The 13,041-nt window shown below is 47.5% G+C and overlaps 1 protein-coding gene across 13 annotated transcripts in view; it reads left to right on the forward strand.

Annotated features, from left to right (window-relative positions):
* The window catches only part of LOC147123222 (LIM and calponin homology domains-containing protein 1-like), a 637,194-nt gene that overhangs the window by 383,203 nt on the left and 240,950 nt on the right, over positions 1–13,041 (forward strand). For all 13 annotated transcript variants that reach the window (XM_085969296.1, XM_085969236.1, XM_085969219.1 and 10 more), the window contains exon 4: positions 12,681–12,787. In XM_085969296.1, coding sequence (XP_085825422.1) covers positions 12,681–12,787 — 107 coding nt within the window. The remainder of the gene's footprint in view (positions 1–12,680; positions 12,788–13,041) is intronic.

The raw sequence follows: 13,041 nt of genomic DNA on the forward strand, positions 1-13,041 counted from the left end.
AGATGGAAGGTAAGGTGTGGGACTAATGTTGAAAGGAGAAATGGGATTGTGGTTACTGGGACTGCAGGCGGATGATTCCATCCCAGATATTCTGGCCACAAAGGGGCTGTCTGGGATGCATCCCTCCATCTGATTCCTCCTCTGCGGCTTCCTGCTCTTCTGCTTCCTTCCTCTTCCCTCTGCAAACGGATACTGTAAATGTGAAATGACAGCATAAAATGCTGGAAATACTCAGCTGGTCAGGCAACATCTCGACCTGAGACGTGAACTCTGTTTTTCTCTCCACGGATGTTGCATGACCTGCTGAGTATTCACAGCATGTTCAGTCTTCTCAAAGGTCTTCATTTACCATCCGAGCCTTTGCAAGCATCCAGCAGCACGCCCTACACATTTAAAAATACTTTTCATATCTATTGCAGCAAGCCACCATTTCAGTAAAATTAAAAAAAGTCCAAAACCTTACATTCAAACTTACCTAACGATGTGTGTATCCTTTTAAGAGGTCCAGACATCGCCACTGTCAGCCTGCTTACACACCAGGTTAACCTGGCATGCTTAGGACCCAGCGCTGAAGGGTCAAAGTTCGCGTTGGTGATGTTAAGTCGGCGTTGCACGCTGATTGACGTCACCACGCCGCCAGTTTTTATCAGGGCGCTGCCAGTTACCGGCAGTGCAAAGGGGGAGAGGAATATGGCGGCTGCTGCAGGATCCGCCACTAGCTGGCGAAAGAACAGCGGCCACCATTTTAATCGCCATTTCATGGCGCTACAGAGTGGCGGTAAGTAGATGAATTTCTAGCCCAATAAATTTATCCACAATCAATTGACACATATTTACACTTATGATATCATCTAATCACCCAGTGCAATCCCTTAGTGTCTGTCATTCGGTTACCCTTTCCTGATCTGGTGCTCCTACGAAATGCTCCCCAGTGGCTCCAACATGGTTGGTGGAAGGCTGCTGAGTTTCCACAGGGGAGACTTCAGATGGCCTTGCAGGATGACCTTGAACAGCTCTAAAAGAAAAGAAAGACTTACATTTATATAGCGCCTTCCACAACCACCAGACGTCTCAAAGCACTTTACAGCCAATGAAGTACTTTTTGAAGTGTAGTCACTTTTGTAATGTGGGAAATGCAGCAGCCAATTTGCGCACAGCAAGCTCCCACAAAGACTGTATGACAGCGGTCTGAGTTTGAGTGGCACAAAGCTGAGACTGTATGACAGCGGTCTGCGCTTCCGCTGCAGCAGTAAGACATTGGGTCATTTCCGCCTGTGCTGCAATGGCAGCCGCGACATTGGGCATTACATGTAGCATCATGTGTGGGTCGACACGGTCTCTTCGGGAGTTTTCCATAATTTCCAGCCTGGAAATCCTGGGCTCCAAGCTCTGAGTGGAGCCCTTGTAATGTTGGGGGCGGACTCCTCCATGCCCCTTGACATTGCTGAGAGGCTGACTGGCAGGCTTGCCATTGCACCTAGCAATTCAGTGTGCATGCCCATCACCCATCTTCTGACGGACGCCCCATCAAGGTCCTCATCTGAGTCCTATGTAGCAGAACTCGGGAGCTGGCTCCTGAGCTACCATATCCCCCTGGCCTTGCTGCAGCCCACTCGCGCCCAGTGCCTCACCCTGTACCGATCCCGATTCTAAAGTACGCGCAGTGCCAGTTTCCGAGCTGGTATCTGCGAGCGACAGATGCAGTGATGCTGTGTCTTTTTCTTCTCCCCCCTCACTCTCTTCTGCATCGCCTCAGGGTCAGGCTGCTCGGGTGCTTGCTCTTGATTATCTGAAAGCAGAAAGGCACAAGAGTCGAGTTATGGTGAGGGGAGCGGGGGAAACAAGATATGCATGGCTACAGCATCAGCAGCTTGAAAGTTAGAAGAGATTGTGGGATGAGGGGGAAGTGGGATCTGAGAAGAAGGATTAGGAATGAGCATACCGTTGTTGTCCCCAAGAGGTTCAACCTCGCTGGTTGCCACAGTCTCTATTATCTGCCACCCAATGATCTCCAGCACTCTCTTCTCCAGCTGGCTGAGGTCCTGGATGGCAGCTTGCCCCCCATCTGTCTGCCGCTGCTCTCTTTAATTATGCATGATCTTGGCCTGCAAGAGAAAGAGAAGTGTGTCACTGAGTGTGGTGCATTGAGCAGTGTGTGAGGCTTGTGGTGCAGATGGTGGGATATGGCATTTGCTGAAGCCTTCACTCACCTTGCCCTGCCGTGTGAGGTCATTAAACTTCTTTTGGCACTGGATGGCCGACCTTGAGGCCACAGTGCTGGCCGCCACATAGGCGGCTATCTTCTGCCAGAGCCTTCGGGAGGTTTGTGGCAAGGGCTTCCTGCCAGTGTGTGAGAAGAGGACAGCCCGCCTCCTCTCAACGGCCATGACTACTGCCTCAAGTGCCGCGTCGGAGAATCTGCAGGCTCTCTGCCTGTGCTGAAGCTCCGCCATGTGTTTGCACTGCCATCTTCTTCCAGCCAAAGTTGTGAGTGGCTTAACAATGAGGTGCTGTAGCATCAATGCACCTCCCCTTTAAGTACTGAATAAAGCCTGTGCCAAACAGGACTGAGAATTAAAAACAGAAAATGCTGGAAATACTCAGCCGGTCAGGCAGCATCTGTGGAGAGAGAAACAGAGTTAACGTTTCAGATCGATGACCTTCTTCAGAACGGGAAAATGCTAGAAATGTAATTTGGGAGTCAGTGTGGGAGCGGAGCGGAGAATTAAAGTGATAGGTGAACGGAAGTTGGGGTCATGCTTGTGGACTCAATGGAGGTGTTCCACAAAGGGGTCACCCAATCTACGTTTGGTCTCCCAAATTTAGAGGAGATGGCATCATGAATACAGTATATTAAATTGCAAGAAGTAAAGTAAATCACTGTTTCACCTGGAAGAAGTGTTTGGGGCCCTGGACGGTGGGAAGGGAGGAGGTAAAAGGGCAGGTGTTGCACTTCCTGTGTTTGTTTGGGAAGGTGCCGGGCGAAGGGGAGGGGGTGTTGGGGGTGATTGAGGAGTGGGCCAGAGTGACGCGGAGGGAGCGGCCTCTACAGAATGCTGAAAGGGGAGGGGAAGATGTGTTCAGTGGTGGGATGAAGCTGGAGGTGGCGGAAATGGCGGAGGATGATCCCTTGAATGTGCAGACTGGTGGGGTGAAAGGTGAGGACAAGGGGAACCCTATATGGTTCTGGGAGGGGAAGGGGTGAGAACAGAAGTGCGGAAAATGGAACGGACACGGTGAAGGCCCATGTCAACCACGGTAGAGGGGAATCCTCAGTTGAGAAAAAAGGAAGACATATCAGCAGCACTAGTATGGAAAGTGGCATCATCAGAACAGATGAGACGGAGATGGAGAAACTGGGAGAATGGAATAGAGTCCTTACAGGAAGCAAGGTGGTAGGAAGTGTAGTCCAGGTAGCTGTGGGAGTCAGTGGACTTATAGTGGATGTTTGTCGATAGCCTATCCCCAGAAATGGAGACAGAGAAGTCGAGGAAGGGAAGGGAAAAGTTGGAGATGGACCATGTGAAGGTGAGGGAAGGGTGGAAATTGGAAGCAAAGTGAATAAAATTTTCTAGCTCAGGGCGAGAGCAGGAAACAACACCGATACAATCATCAATGTAGCGGAAAAAGAGGTGAGGGAGGGGACCTGAGCAGGACTGAAACAAAGAGTGCTCCACATATCCCACGAAAAGGCAAGCATAGTTAGGACCCATGCGGGTTCCCAGAGCAACACCTTTTATTTGGAGGAAGTGAGTAGAGTCTAAGGAGAAGTTGTTCAATGTGAGAACAAGTTCAGCCAGACGGAGGAAGGTAGTGGTGGATGGGGACTGGTTGGGTCTCTGTTCAAGGAAGAAGCGGAGTGCCCTCAGGCCGCCCTGGTGGGGGATTGAGGTATAGAGGGATTGGACGTCCATAGTGAAAAGGAGACGGTTGGGGCCAGGAAACAGGAAACTGTTAAAGTGGCGGAGGGCGTCGGAAAATTCGCGGATGTAGGTGGGAAGAGACTGGACAAGGGGAGAAAAAATAGAGTTGAGATAGGAAGAAATCAGTTCCATGGGCAAGAACAGGCTGAAACGATGAGTCTACCAGGGCAGTCCTGTTTGTGGATCTTGGGAAGGAGGTAGAAGCGGGCTGTGTGGGGTTGGGGGACTATGAGGTTGGCGGCCATGGAGAGATCTCCAGAGGAGATGAGGTCAGTGACAGTCTTGGAAACGATGGCTTGATGTTCCAGGTGAAACAGCGATTTACTTGTACTTCTTGCAATTTAGTATACTGTATTTGTTGCTCACGATGTGGTGTCCTCTACAATGGGGAGACCACACGCAGTTTGGGTGTCCGCTTTGCAGAACACCTCCATTCAGTCCGCAAGTGTGATCCCGAGCTTCGGATCGCCTGTCACTTTAATTCTCTGCTCCACTCCCACTCTGACCTCTATGTCCTCGACCTCTTACACTGTTCCAACGAAGCTCAATGTAAGCTTGAGGAACAGCACCTCATCTTTCGATTAGACATGTTACAGCCTTCTGAACTCAACATTGAGTTCAACAATTTCAGACCATAACCCCTGCCCCTATTTTTTCAGATGGCAGCTGTTGATGATCCTGCTATTCCCATTTACACCTCTTCTAGACCCATCTTTTGTTTCTTTACTTGTCCCATTACCATCTCCTTTTGCTTTGTACAATCATACCTTTTGTCATTTAATCTCTCCTGCCTTCCACCCAATCACAGACCTTCCCTTTTGTTCTTTCCTCCCCTCCCCCCTTTCCCTGCCCCTGTACTTGCTTAAAACTGCTACATCTCTAACTTTTTCCAGTTCTGACGAAAGGCCATCGACCTGAAACGTTAAATCTGTTTCTCTCCACAGATGCTGCCTGACCTGCTGAGTATGCCCCCTTTACATTATAACAGCATTACTGATGGTAGTCCTGTCTTTGAAGGCAGCACTGTAGTAAATAAGGTGACACAGCTGCTGTCAGAAGTGCTGAAAAGTATTTGAGGTATAAATTTACATAGATACATAGATACATAGAAGATAGGAGCAGGAGTAGGCCATTCGGCCCTTCGTGCCTGCTCCGCCATTCGATGAGATCATGGCTGATCCTTTAATTCAGTATCCCGTCCCCGCCTTCTCTCCGTAACCCTTAACCCCTTTTGCCCGTAGAAATATATCTAATTCCCTCTTAAATATATTTAATGAGCTGGCGTACACTGCCCTCTGTGGCAATGAGTTCCACAGGTTCACCACTCTCTGAGTGAAGAAATTCCCCCTCATCTCTGTCCTGAATGGTTTAGCCCTTATCCTTAAATTATGTCCTCTAGTTCTGTTCTCACCCGCCAAGGGAAACATTCCTTCTGCATCCAGTCTGTCTAGACCTGTCAGAATTTTATACACTTCTATGAGGTCCCCTCTCAATCTTCTAAACTCCAGTGTGTACATCCCTAAACTACATAGTCTCTCCTCATAGGTCATTCCCGCCATTCCTGGTATCAGCCTGGTGAATCGCCGCTGCACCCCCTCCATGGCAAGAACATCCTTCCTCAGATGAGGCGACCAAAACTGTACACAGTACTCGAGGTGTGGTCTCACCAGTGCCCTGTACAGCTGCAGCAAGGTATCCCTGTTCCTGTATTCTAACCCTTTTGCTATGAAGGCCAGCATACCGTTTGCCTTCTTGACCGCCTGTTGCACCTGCATGCTCGCCTTCAGTGACTGGTGTACAAGAACACCCAGGTCTCTCTGTACTTCCCCCTCTCCCAATCTATTGCCATTTAAATAATAATTTGCCCTCCCGTTCCTGCACCCAAGGTGGATAACTTCGCACTTGTCCACATTATAGTGCATCTGCCATTTATCCGCCCAATCGCCCAGTCTGTCCAAATCGCTCTGGAGCTTCCTGGTCTCTTCCTCTGAGCCCACCCCCCCTCCTAGTTTAGTGTCGTCTGCAAATTTGGAAATGCTGCATCCGACTCCCTGATCCAGGTCATTAATGTAAATTGTGAACAGCTGGGGGCCCAGGACAGATCCCTGTGGTACCCCACTTGTTACTGCCTGCCATTCAGAAAATGAGCCGTTTATTCCAACTCTCTGTTTTCTATCTGACAGCCAGTTCCCTATCCACGCCAAAACTTTCCCCTTTATCCCATGAGCCTCAATTTTCCATGCTAATCTTTTATGTGGGACCTTATCGAAGGCCTTTTGGAAGTCCAGGTACACCACATCTACTGGCTCTCCCCCATCTATTCTACCAGTTACTCCCTCAAAAAATTCCAATAGATTAGTCAAGCACGATTTACCCTTTGTAAATCCATGTTGACTCTGTCCTATCCTGTCCCCATTTGCTAAGTGCTCCGCTATTTCATCCTTAATGATGGACTCCAGCATTTTGCCCACAACTGATGTAAGGCTTACAGGTCTGTAATTACCTGCTTTTTCCCTACCCCCCTTTTTGAATAGTGGGGTAACGTTAGCTACCCTCCAATCCATCGGCACTGTTCCCGAGTCTAATGAATTCTGAAAAATCATCCTTAGTGCATCCGCTATCTCTAGGGCCACCTCCTTCAGTACCCTAGGATGCATGTTATCAGGCCCTGGGGATTTGTCCACCTTCAATCCCTTTAGCTTCCTTAACACCATATCCTTAGAGATATTGATTTGCGTCAGTTCCTCCTTTGCCAATGTCCCTATTTTTCCCGATATCCCAGGGAGGTTTTTTGTGTCTTCCTTCGTAAAGACTGACCCAAAGTATGCATTTAGTTGATCTGCCATTTCCTTATTTCCCATTATATATTCCCCCGTATCTGACTGCAATGGACCAACTTTGGTTTTCACCAGTCTTTTCCTTTTGATATACTTATAAAAGCTTTTGGAGTTAGTTTTTATATTTTCCGCCAGCTTGTTTTCGTAAGCTATTTTGCCCCTCTTGATTATGCCCTTTGCCCTCCTTTGCTCTATCTTAAACTGTTCCCAATCTTCCGCTCTGGCGCTTTTTTTGGCTATTTTATACGCCCTATCTTTGGATTTTATGCTGTCTCTAATTTCCCCTGTTATCCACGGTTGAGTCACCTTTTTAGATTTCCTTTTATGCCAGATTGGTATAAACAATTTTTGCAATTTTGTCATTCTATCTTTAAATGTTTGCCATTGTTTATCTACCTCCAGTCCTCCCAGGAACGTTGTCCAATCAGACCTACTCAGTTCCCGTCTCATGGCATCATAATTCCCCTTGTTTAAATTCAGGACCTTAGTCTCTGAGTCAATTTCTTCGCTCTCCATTTCGAGTGAGAAATCGATCATGTTATGATCGCTCTGACCCAAGGGTCCCCGTACAACAAGATTACTGATTAGTCCCTTCTCATTGCACAGTACCCAGTCCAATATAGCCTGTTCCCGAGTTGGTTCCTCGACATATTGATCCAGATAACCATCCCTCAAACACTCAAGGAATTCCTCCTCCTCATTATTTTTACTGATTAGGCTAGTCCAATCTATATGTAAGTTAAAGTCACCTATGATGACAGCTGTGCTCTTATTGCACGCTTCTCTAATTTCCCTCGTGATGCCCTCCCTAACCTCTATTTTACTATTTGGAGGCCTATATACCACTCCTATTAATGTTTTTCGCCCCTCGCTATTTCTTAGCTCCACCCATATAGATTCTGTATTAACTGAGTTAATATCCTTCCTTTCAATTGCATTTATCCCCTCTTTTACTAGCAATGCTACCCCTCCTCCCTTTCTTTTTTGTCGATCCTTCCTAAATACTGAATACCCCTGTATGTTAAGCTCCCAGCCCTGCTCACCCTGCAACCATGTTTCCGTAATCCCAATTAGGTCATAATTATTAACCTCTATTTCCACAGCTAATTCATCTACCTTGTTCCTGATGCTTCTCGCATTAAGGTATAAAACCCTCAGGCTTTTTTTATGCTCACATTTTTTATGAATTAGTTTGGCCCTTTGTTTTTTGTTCCTCACCCTTTTATCATTTATTTCTGTCTGCCTTTCACTTTCCTCTATTTCACTACATAGGTTTCTAGCCCCCTGCCATACTAGTTTAAATGCTCCCGAACTGCTTTATCAAAAATTACCCCGAGAACATCAGTTCCATCTCTGCACAGGTGTAGACCGTCCCTTTTGTATAGGTCACACCTACCACAAAACTGGTTCCAATGCCTCAAAAATTTAAAACCCTCCCTCTTACACCACTGCTCAAGCCACGTATTTAGCCTAACTATCCTGTTCTCTGTACTCTTACTAGCACGTGGCACTGGTAGTAATCCAGAGATTACTACCTTCGAGGTCCTACTTTTTAGCTTGGCTCCTAACTCCCGAAATTCTACTTGTAGGACCTCTTCCCTTTTTTTAGCTACGTCGTTGGTACCAACATGTATCACGACAACTGGCTGTTCCCCCTCCCCCTCCAGAATGTTCTGCACCCGCGCCGAGACATCCTTGACCCTTGCACCAGGGAGGCAACATACCATCCTGGAGTCTCGGTCGCGACCACAGAAACCCCTATCTATTCCCCTTACAATCGAATCCCCTATTACTATAGCCCTGCCACTCTTTTTCCCTCCCTTCTTTGCAACAGAGCCAGTCATGGTGCCATGAGCCTGGCTGCTGGTGCCTTCCCCCGATGTGTCACCCCCCCCGACAACAGTACCTAAGGCGGTACCTGTCTTGGACGGTAGCGCAAATTGGGCAATAGCAAATCGGTTTTGCACTCTGCCCGACTTTCTTTTCATTGACAAATTAATATGTCAATTAATTAATAATGCCACACGTATTGTGAACAAATGCCTTCCACGTCATTCCTTCCTGTAAAGACATATTTCCAACATGTGCTCCTGTTATTTATCGTATAGTGAAAGAAAATAAAAGTCTGGCTGTGAAATGCTACAGAACCACTGAGCACTAAATATACAGTCAGAATCAGGGGAATTTATAATGGGGAACAAAGAAATGGCAGACCAATTAAATACATATTTTCGTTCTGTCTTCACAAAGGAGGACACAAATAACCTCCCAGAGATGTCGGGGAACGTAGGGTCTGATGAAAGGGAGGAACTGAAAGAAATCAGTATTTGTAGGGAAATGTTGTTAGGGAAATTGATGGGATTGAAGGCCGATAAATCCCCAGGGCCTGATAATCTACATCCTAGGGTACTTAAGGAAGTGGCCCTGGAGATAGTAGATGCATTGCTGATCATCTTCCAACATTCGATGGAATCTGGAACAGTACCCATGGATTGGAGGGTAGCTAATGTTACCCCACTGTTCAAAAAGGGTGGTAGAGAGAAAAGGGAGAATTACAGACCGGTAAGCCTGACATTGGTAGTGGGGAAAATGCTAGAGTCCATCATAAAAGATGTAATAGCAGAGCACTTGGAAAAAAGTGACCGGATCGGACAAATTCAACATGGATTTACAAAAGGTAAATCGTGCTTGACTAATCTACTGGAATTTTTTGAGGCTGTAACTAGTAAAATAGATAAGGGAGAACCAGTGGATGTGGTGTATTTGGACTTTCAGAAGACTTTCGATAAGGTCCCGCATAAGAGATTAGCGTGTAAAGTTAAGGCACATGGGATTGGGGGCAAGGTATTGACTTGGATAGAGAACTGGTTGGCAGACAGAAAGCAAAGAGTTGGAATAAACGGGTCTTTTTCCGAATGGCAGGCAGTCACTAGTGGGGTACCGCAGGGATCGGTCCTTGGACCCCAGCTATTCACGATATATATTAATGATCTAGACAAGGGAACTAGATGTAATATCTCCAAATTTGCAGACGACACAAAGCTGGGTGGGCGTGTGTGCTGTGAGGAGGATGCTGAGAAACTACAGGATGATTTGGACAGGTTGGGTGATTGGGCAGAAGCATGGCAGATGCAATATAACGTGGATAAATGTGAGGTTGTCCACTTTGGTGGCAAAAACAGGAAGGCAGATTATTATCTGAATGGCAATAGATTGGGAGAAGGGGAAGTGCAACGAGACCTGGGTGTCCTTGTGCACCAGTCGCTGAAGGTAAGCATGCAGGTGCAGCAGGCGGTTAAGAAGGCAAATGGTATGTTGGCCTTCGTAGCGAGAGGGTTTGAGTACAGGAGCAAGGATGTCTTGCTGCAGTTGTACAGAGCCTTGGTGAGACCACATCTTGAGTATTGTGTGCAGTTTTGGTTGCCTTATCTGAGGAAGGATGTTCTTGCCATGGAAGGAGTTCAGCGAAGATTCACTAGGCTGATACCTGGGATGGCAGGAATGACGTATGAGGAGAGATTGGGACGATTGGGCTTGTACTCGCTGGAGTTTAGAAGAATGAGAGGTGATCTCATTGAAACTTATAAAATTCTGACAGGACTGGACAGACTAGATGCAGGAAGGATGTTCCCGATGGTCGGGGAGTCCAGAACCAGGGGTCACAGCCTAAGGATAAGGGGTAGGCCATTTAGGACAGAGATAAGGAGGAATTTCTTCACCCAGAGAGTGGTGAACCTGTGGAATTCTCTACCACGGAAGGCAGTAGAGGCCAATACATTAAATATATTCAAGAAGGAATTGGATATATTTCTTAAGGCTAAAGGGATCAAGGGGTATGGGGAGAAAGCAGGGACCGGGTACTGAATTTGGATGATCAGCCATGATCGCATTGAATGGCGGAGCAGGCTCGAGCGGCCGAATGGCCTACTCCTGCTCCTATCTTCTATGTTTCTATGTTTGAACAACATTTTATCTATGTTACCCCAACATTGTGTTTGGCTAATAGGGCTTAGGGAAATTAATGTGGGTCCAACTGTTTGTCCAATGATTATGGTCCATGTAAATAGGAGGATGCTTTAGTTTTATTTAATGGTGTTGGTGGGGACATTGCAGGCAAAATGTGCCAATGCTCATTTAATCAACATCAAGAAGCAAATTTGGCTCTCTTGTTCCACAGCCATTGTGTTCATAATTAAATGTTTTAAAGCATTATGTTAATCAAACTAATTTTTAATTTGTTCAAATATTTTGAATGTTGATTAGATTATAGATGACAGACATGCAGGATAAAATAATGGCCCAGATTTTGCGGTTGTAATGACGGCAAAACTGTCAGCGTCGCCATCATAACCCCTGTGAAACTGACAGCAACTTCTGGCGTCCGCACATACGCAGTTAAACGTGGAAATCCAGAAGCTGCGGTCAGTGATTCCCTGTTCCTCCACAGGGCGCACTGTTGAAGACCCCACAGATGGCAATCAGCACAGAATCAGTGATATGACGGGAATTTCCCCTTTTATGCTTCATGGCTGGAATTTTCCCATAAAAAACTGGGTGGGTTTGGAGCGTGGGGGCAGTTAAATTGTTAAAAATGGGATTCCCAACCTGATCCCATCTCGAACCCGCCCACTTCTGGTTTTGCCAGAGGCGGGACGGGGCGGGATGGGGGCTGGGCAGCCAACCCGCCCACAGGGGGCATTATCTTAATTTAAATATTGTAATGGGGCTGGAAGCCTCTTTTTTCACCCACATTTTGAATTTAACTGCCTGTGGACAGGTTTCACACAATTCGGGAAACCCGGCAGCTAAACCGAGGTGGGGACTGCTGCATCCAGGAGGTAAGTGTCCTTACACCTACCTTCTGGATCCAGGGTCCCGACCATACCCACCTCCCGCGATCGGAGATCCCCCCACAAGGCCTCCGCTCACCCGCCCAGGCCTCCCCACCACCCCCCTCGCCCCACTCCCCAACAATCATGATGAGGCCGGCCATGATCCTCCGGTGGCCGGCCACAATCTTCTGGCCCCCCTGCCGATCCTCCCCCCCTCATCCCGCAGATCCTCTCTTCCCCCACCCCCCCAATCCCTGATTCCCCCCACAATCCCCGCTTACCTGCCAATCCTCGACCTCCCCGATCCCTGACCACCCCGATCCTCGACCAGCCCCCATCACCTGCCGATCCCGACCTCCCCGATCCAGACCTCCCCAATCCCCAACCATCTCCCATCACCTGCTGATCCCGACCTCCCCAATCCCTGACCACCCCCGATCCTCGACCATCCTCCATCACCTGCTAATCCCGACCTCCCCGATCCCCGACCATCCTCCATCACCTGCCGATCCCCGACCTTCCCAATTCCCGACCATCCCCCATCGCCTGCCGATCCTGACCTCCCCGATCCCGACCTCCCTGATCCCCGACCATCGCCTGCTAATCCCGAGCTCCCCGATCCCGACCATCCCCCACCGCCTGCCGATACCCGACCACCCCCCACTTCCTCGTATGCTGTCTGTGAGAATTCTTCAATGCGATTGGCTGCTCAGCCTGCTTGATGACATCACTGTTGCTGGACGCTGCAGGTCCCTGAGACTTGGCGCCAGAATCAAATTAACGTTGGGAAAGGTGAAATCGACGCCACAGAGATCTTTGTGGGCAACTTTCTTTGAGATCAGTGGCGAGTGCCGTCACTTCGCCACTGACCTCAAAATCCGGGCCAACATTACTTGACTCTTTTCTTTTGAGCTGTGCAGGTTATAAACCAGAATGGAGCAACATGGCTATAAAATAAAGGACTATTAATGTAGGACAATGCCATTTATTCCAAGTATAAATTACATCACATTTGCATTGAAAGTACTGATGCAGTCAATCACCCTGTATGGATGCTGGTTACATAACTGTGTTTATGTCTCTAACAGGACAACATTACTTTGTTTTTGAGAGCATGTGAAGAGCTTGGACTTAAGGGATCACAGCTTTTTGACCCCGGTGATCTCCAAGATATGACCAACAGGGCTACAACCAAGTAAGTAAGAAAAGAGCAAGTAGTGGTGAATATTAAATAGATGGAAATGGCTTATACAAATTGGGAAAGGATTTGAAAGTATACTGTGTCAATTGTTAAGTTGCTTTGAATTCCTTCTTAGCTCTGGCAATAATTAATTTGATATGCATATTTCTGTCATTTAAATACAATAAAATACAGATACATACAAATCTCTTGTAAGCACATTCCTGATAGAAGCTCATCTTTGCCAAGTCCAGTTTTGGTTACAATCC

This window comes from Somniosus microcephalus, chromosome 2 (genome assembly GCF_052327205.1).
Source record: "Somniosus microcephalus isolate GS21.2 chromosome 2, FLI_Smic_1.0, whole genome shotgun sequence".
NCBI lineage: Eukaryota > Metazoa > Chordata > Chondrichthyes > Squaliformes > Somniosidae > Somniosus > Somniosus microcephalus.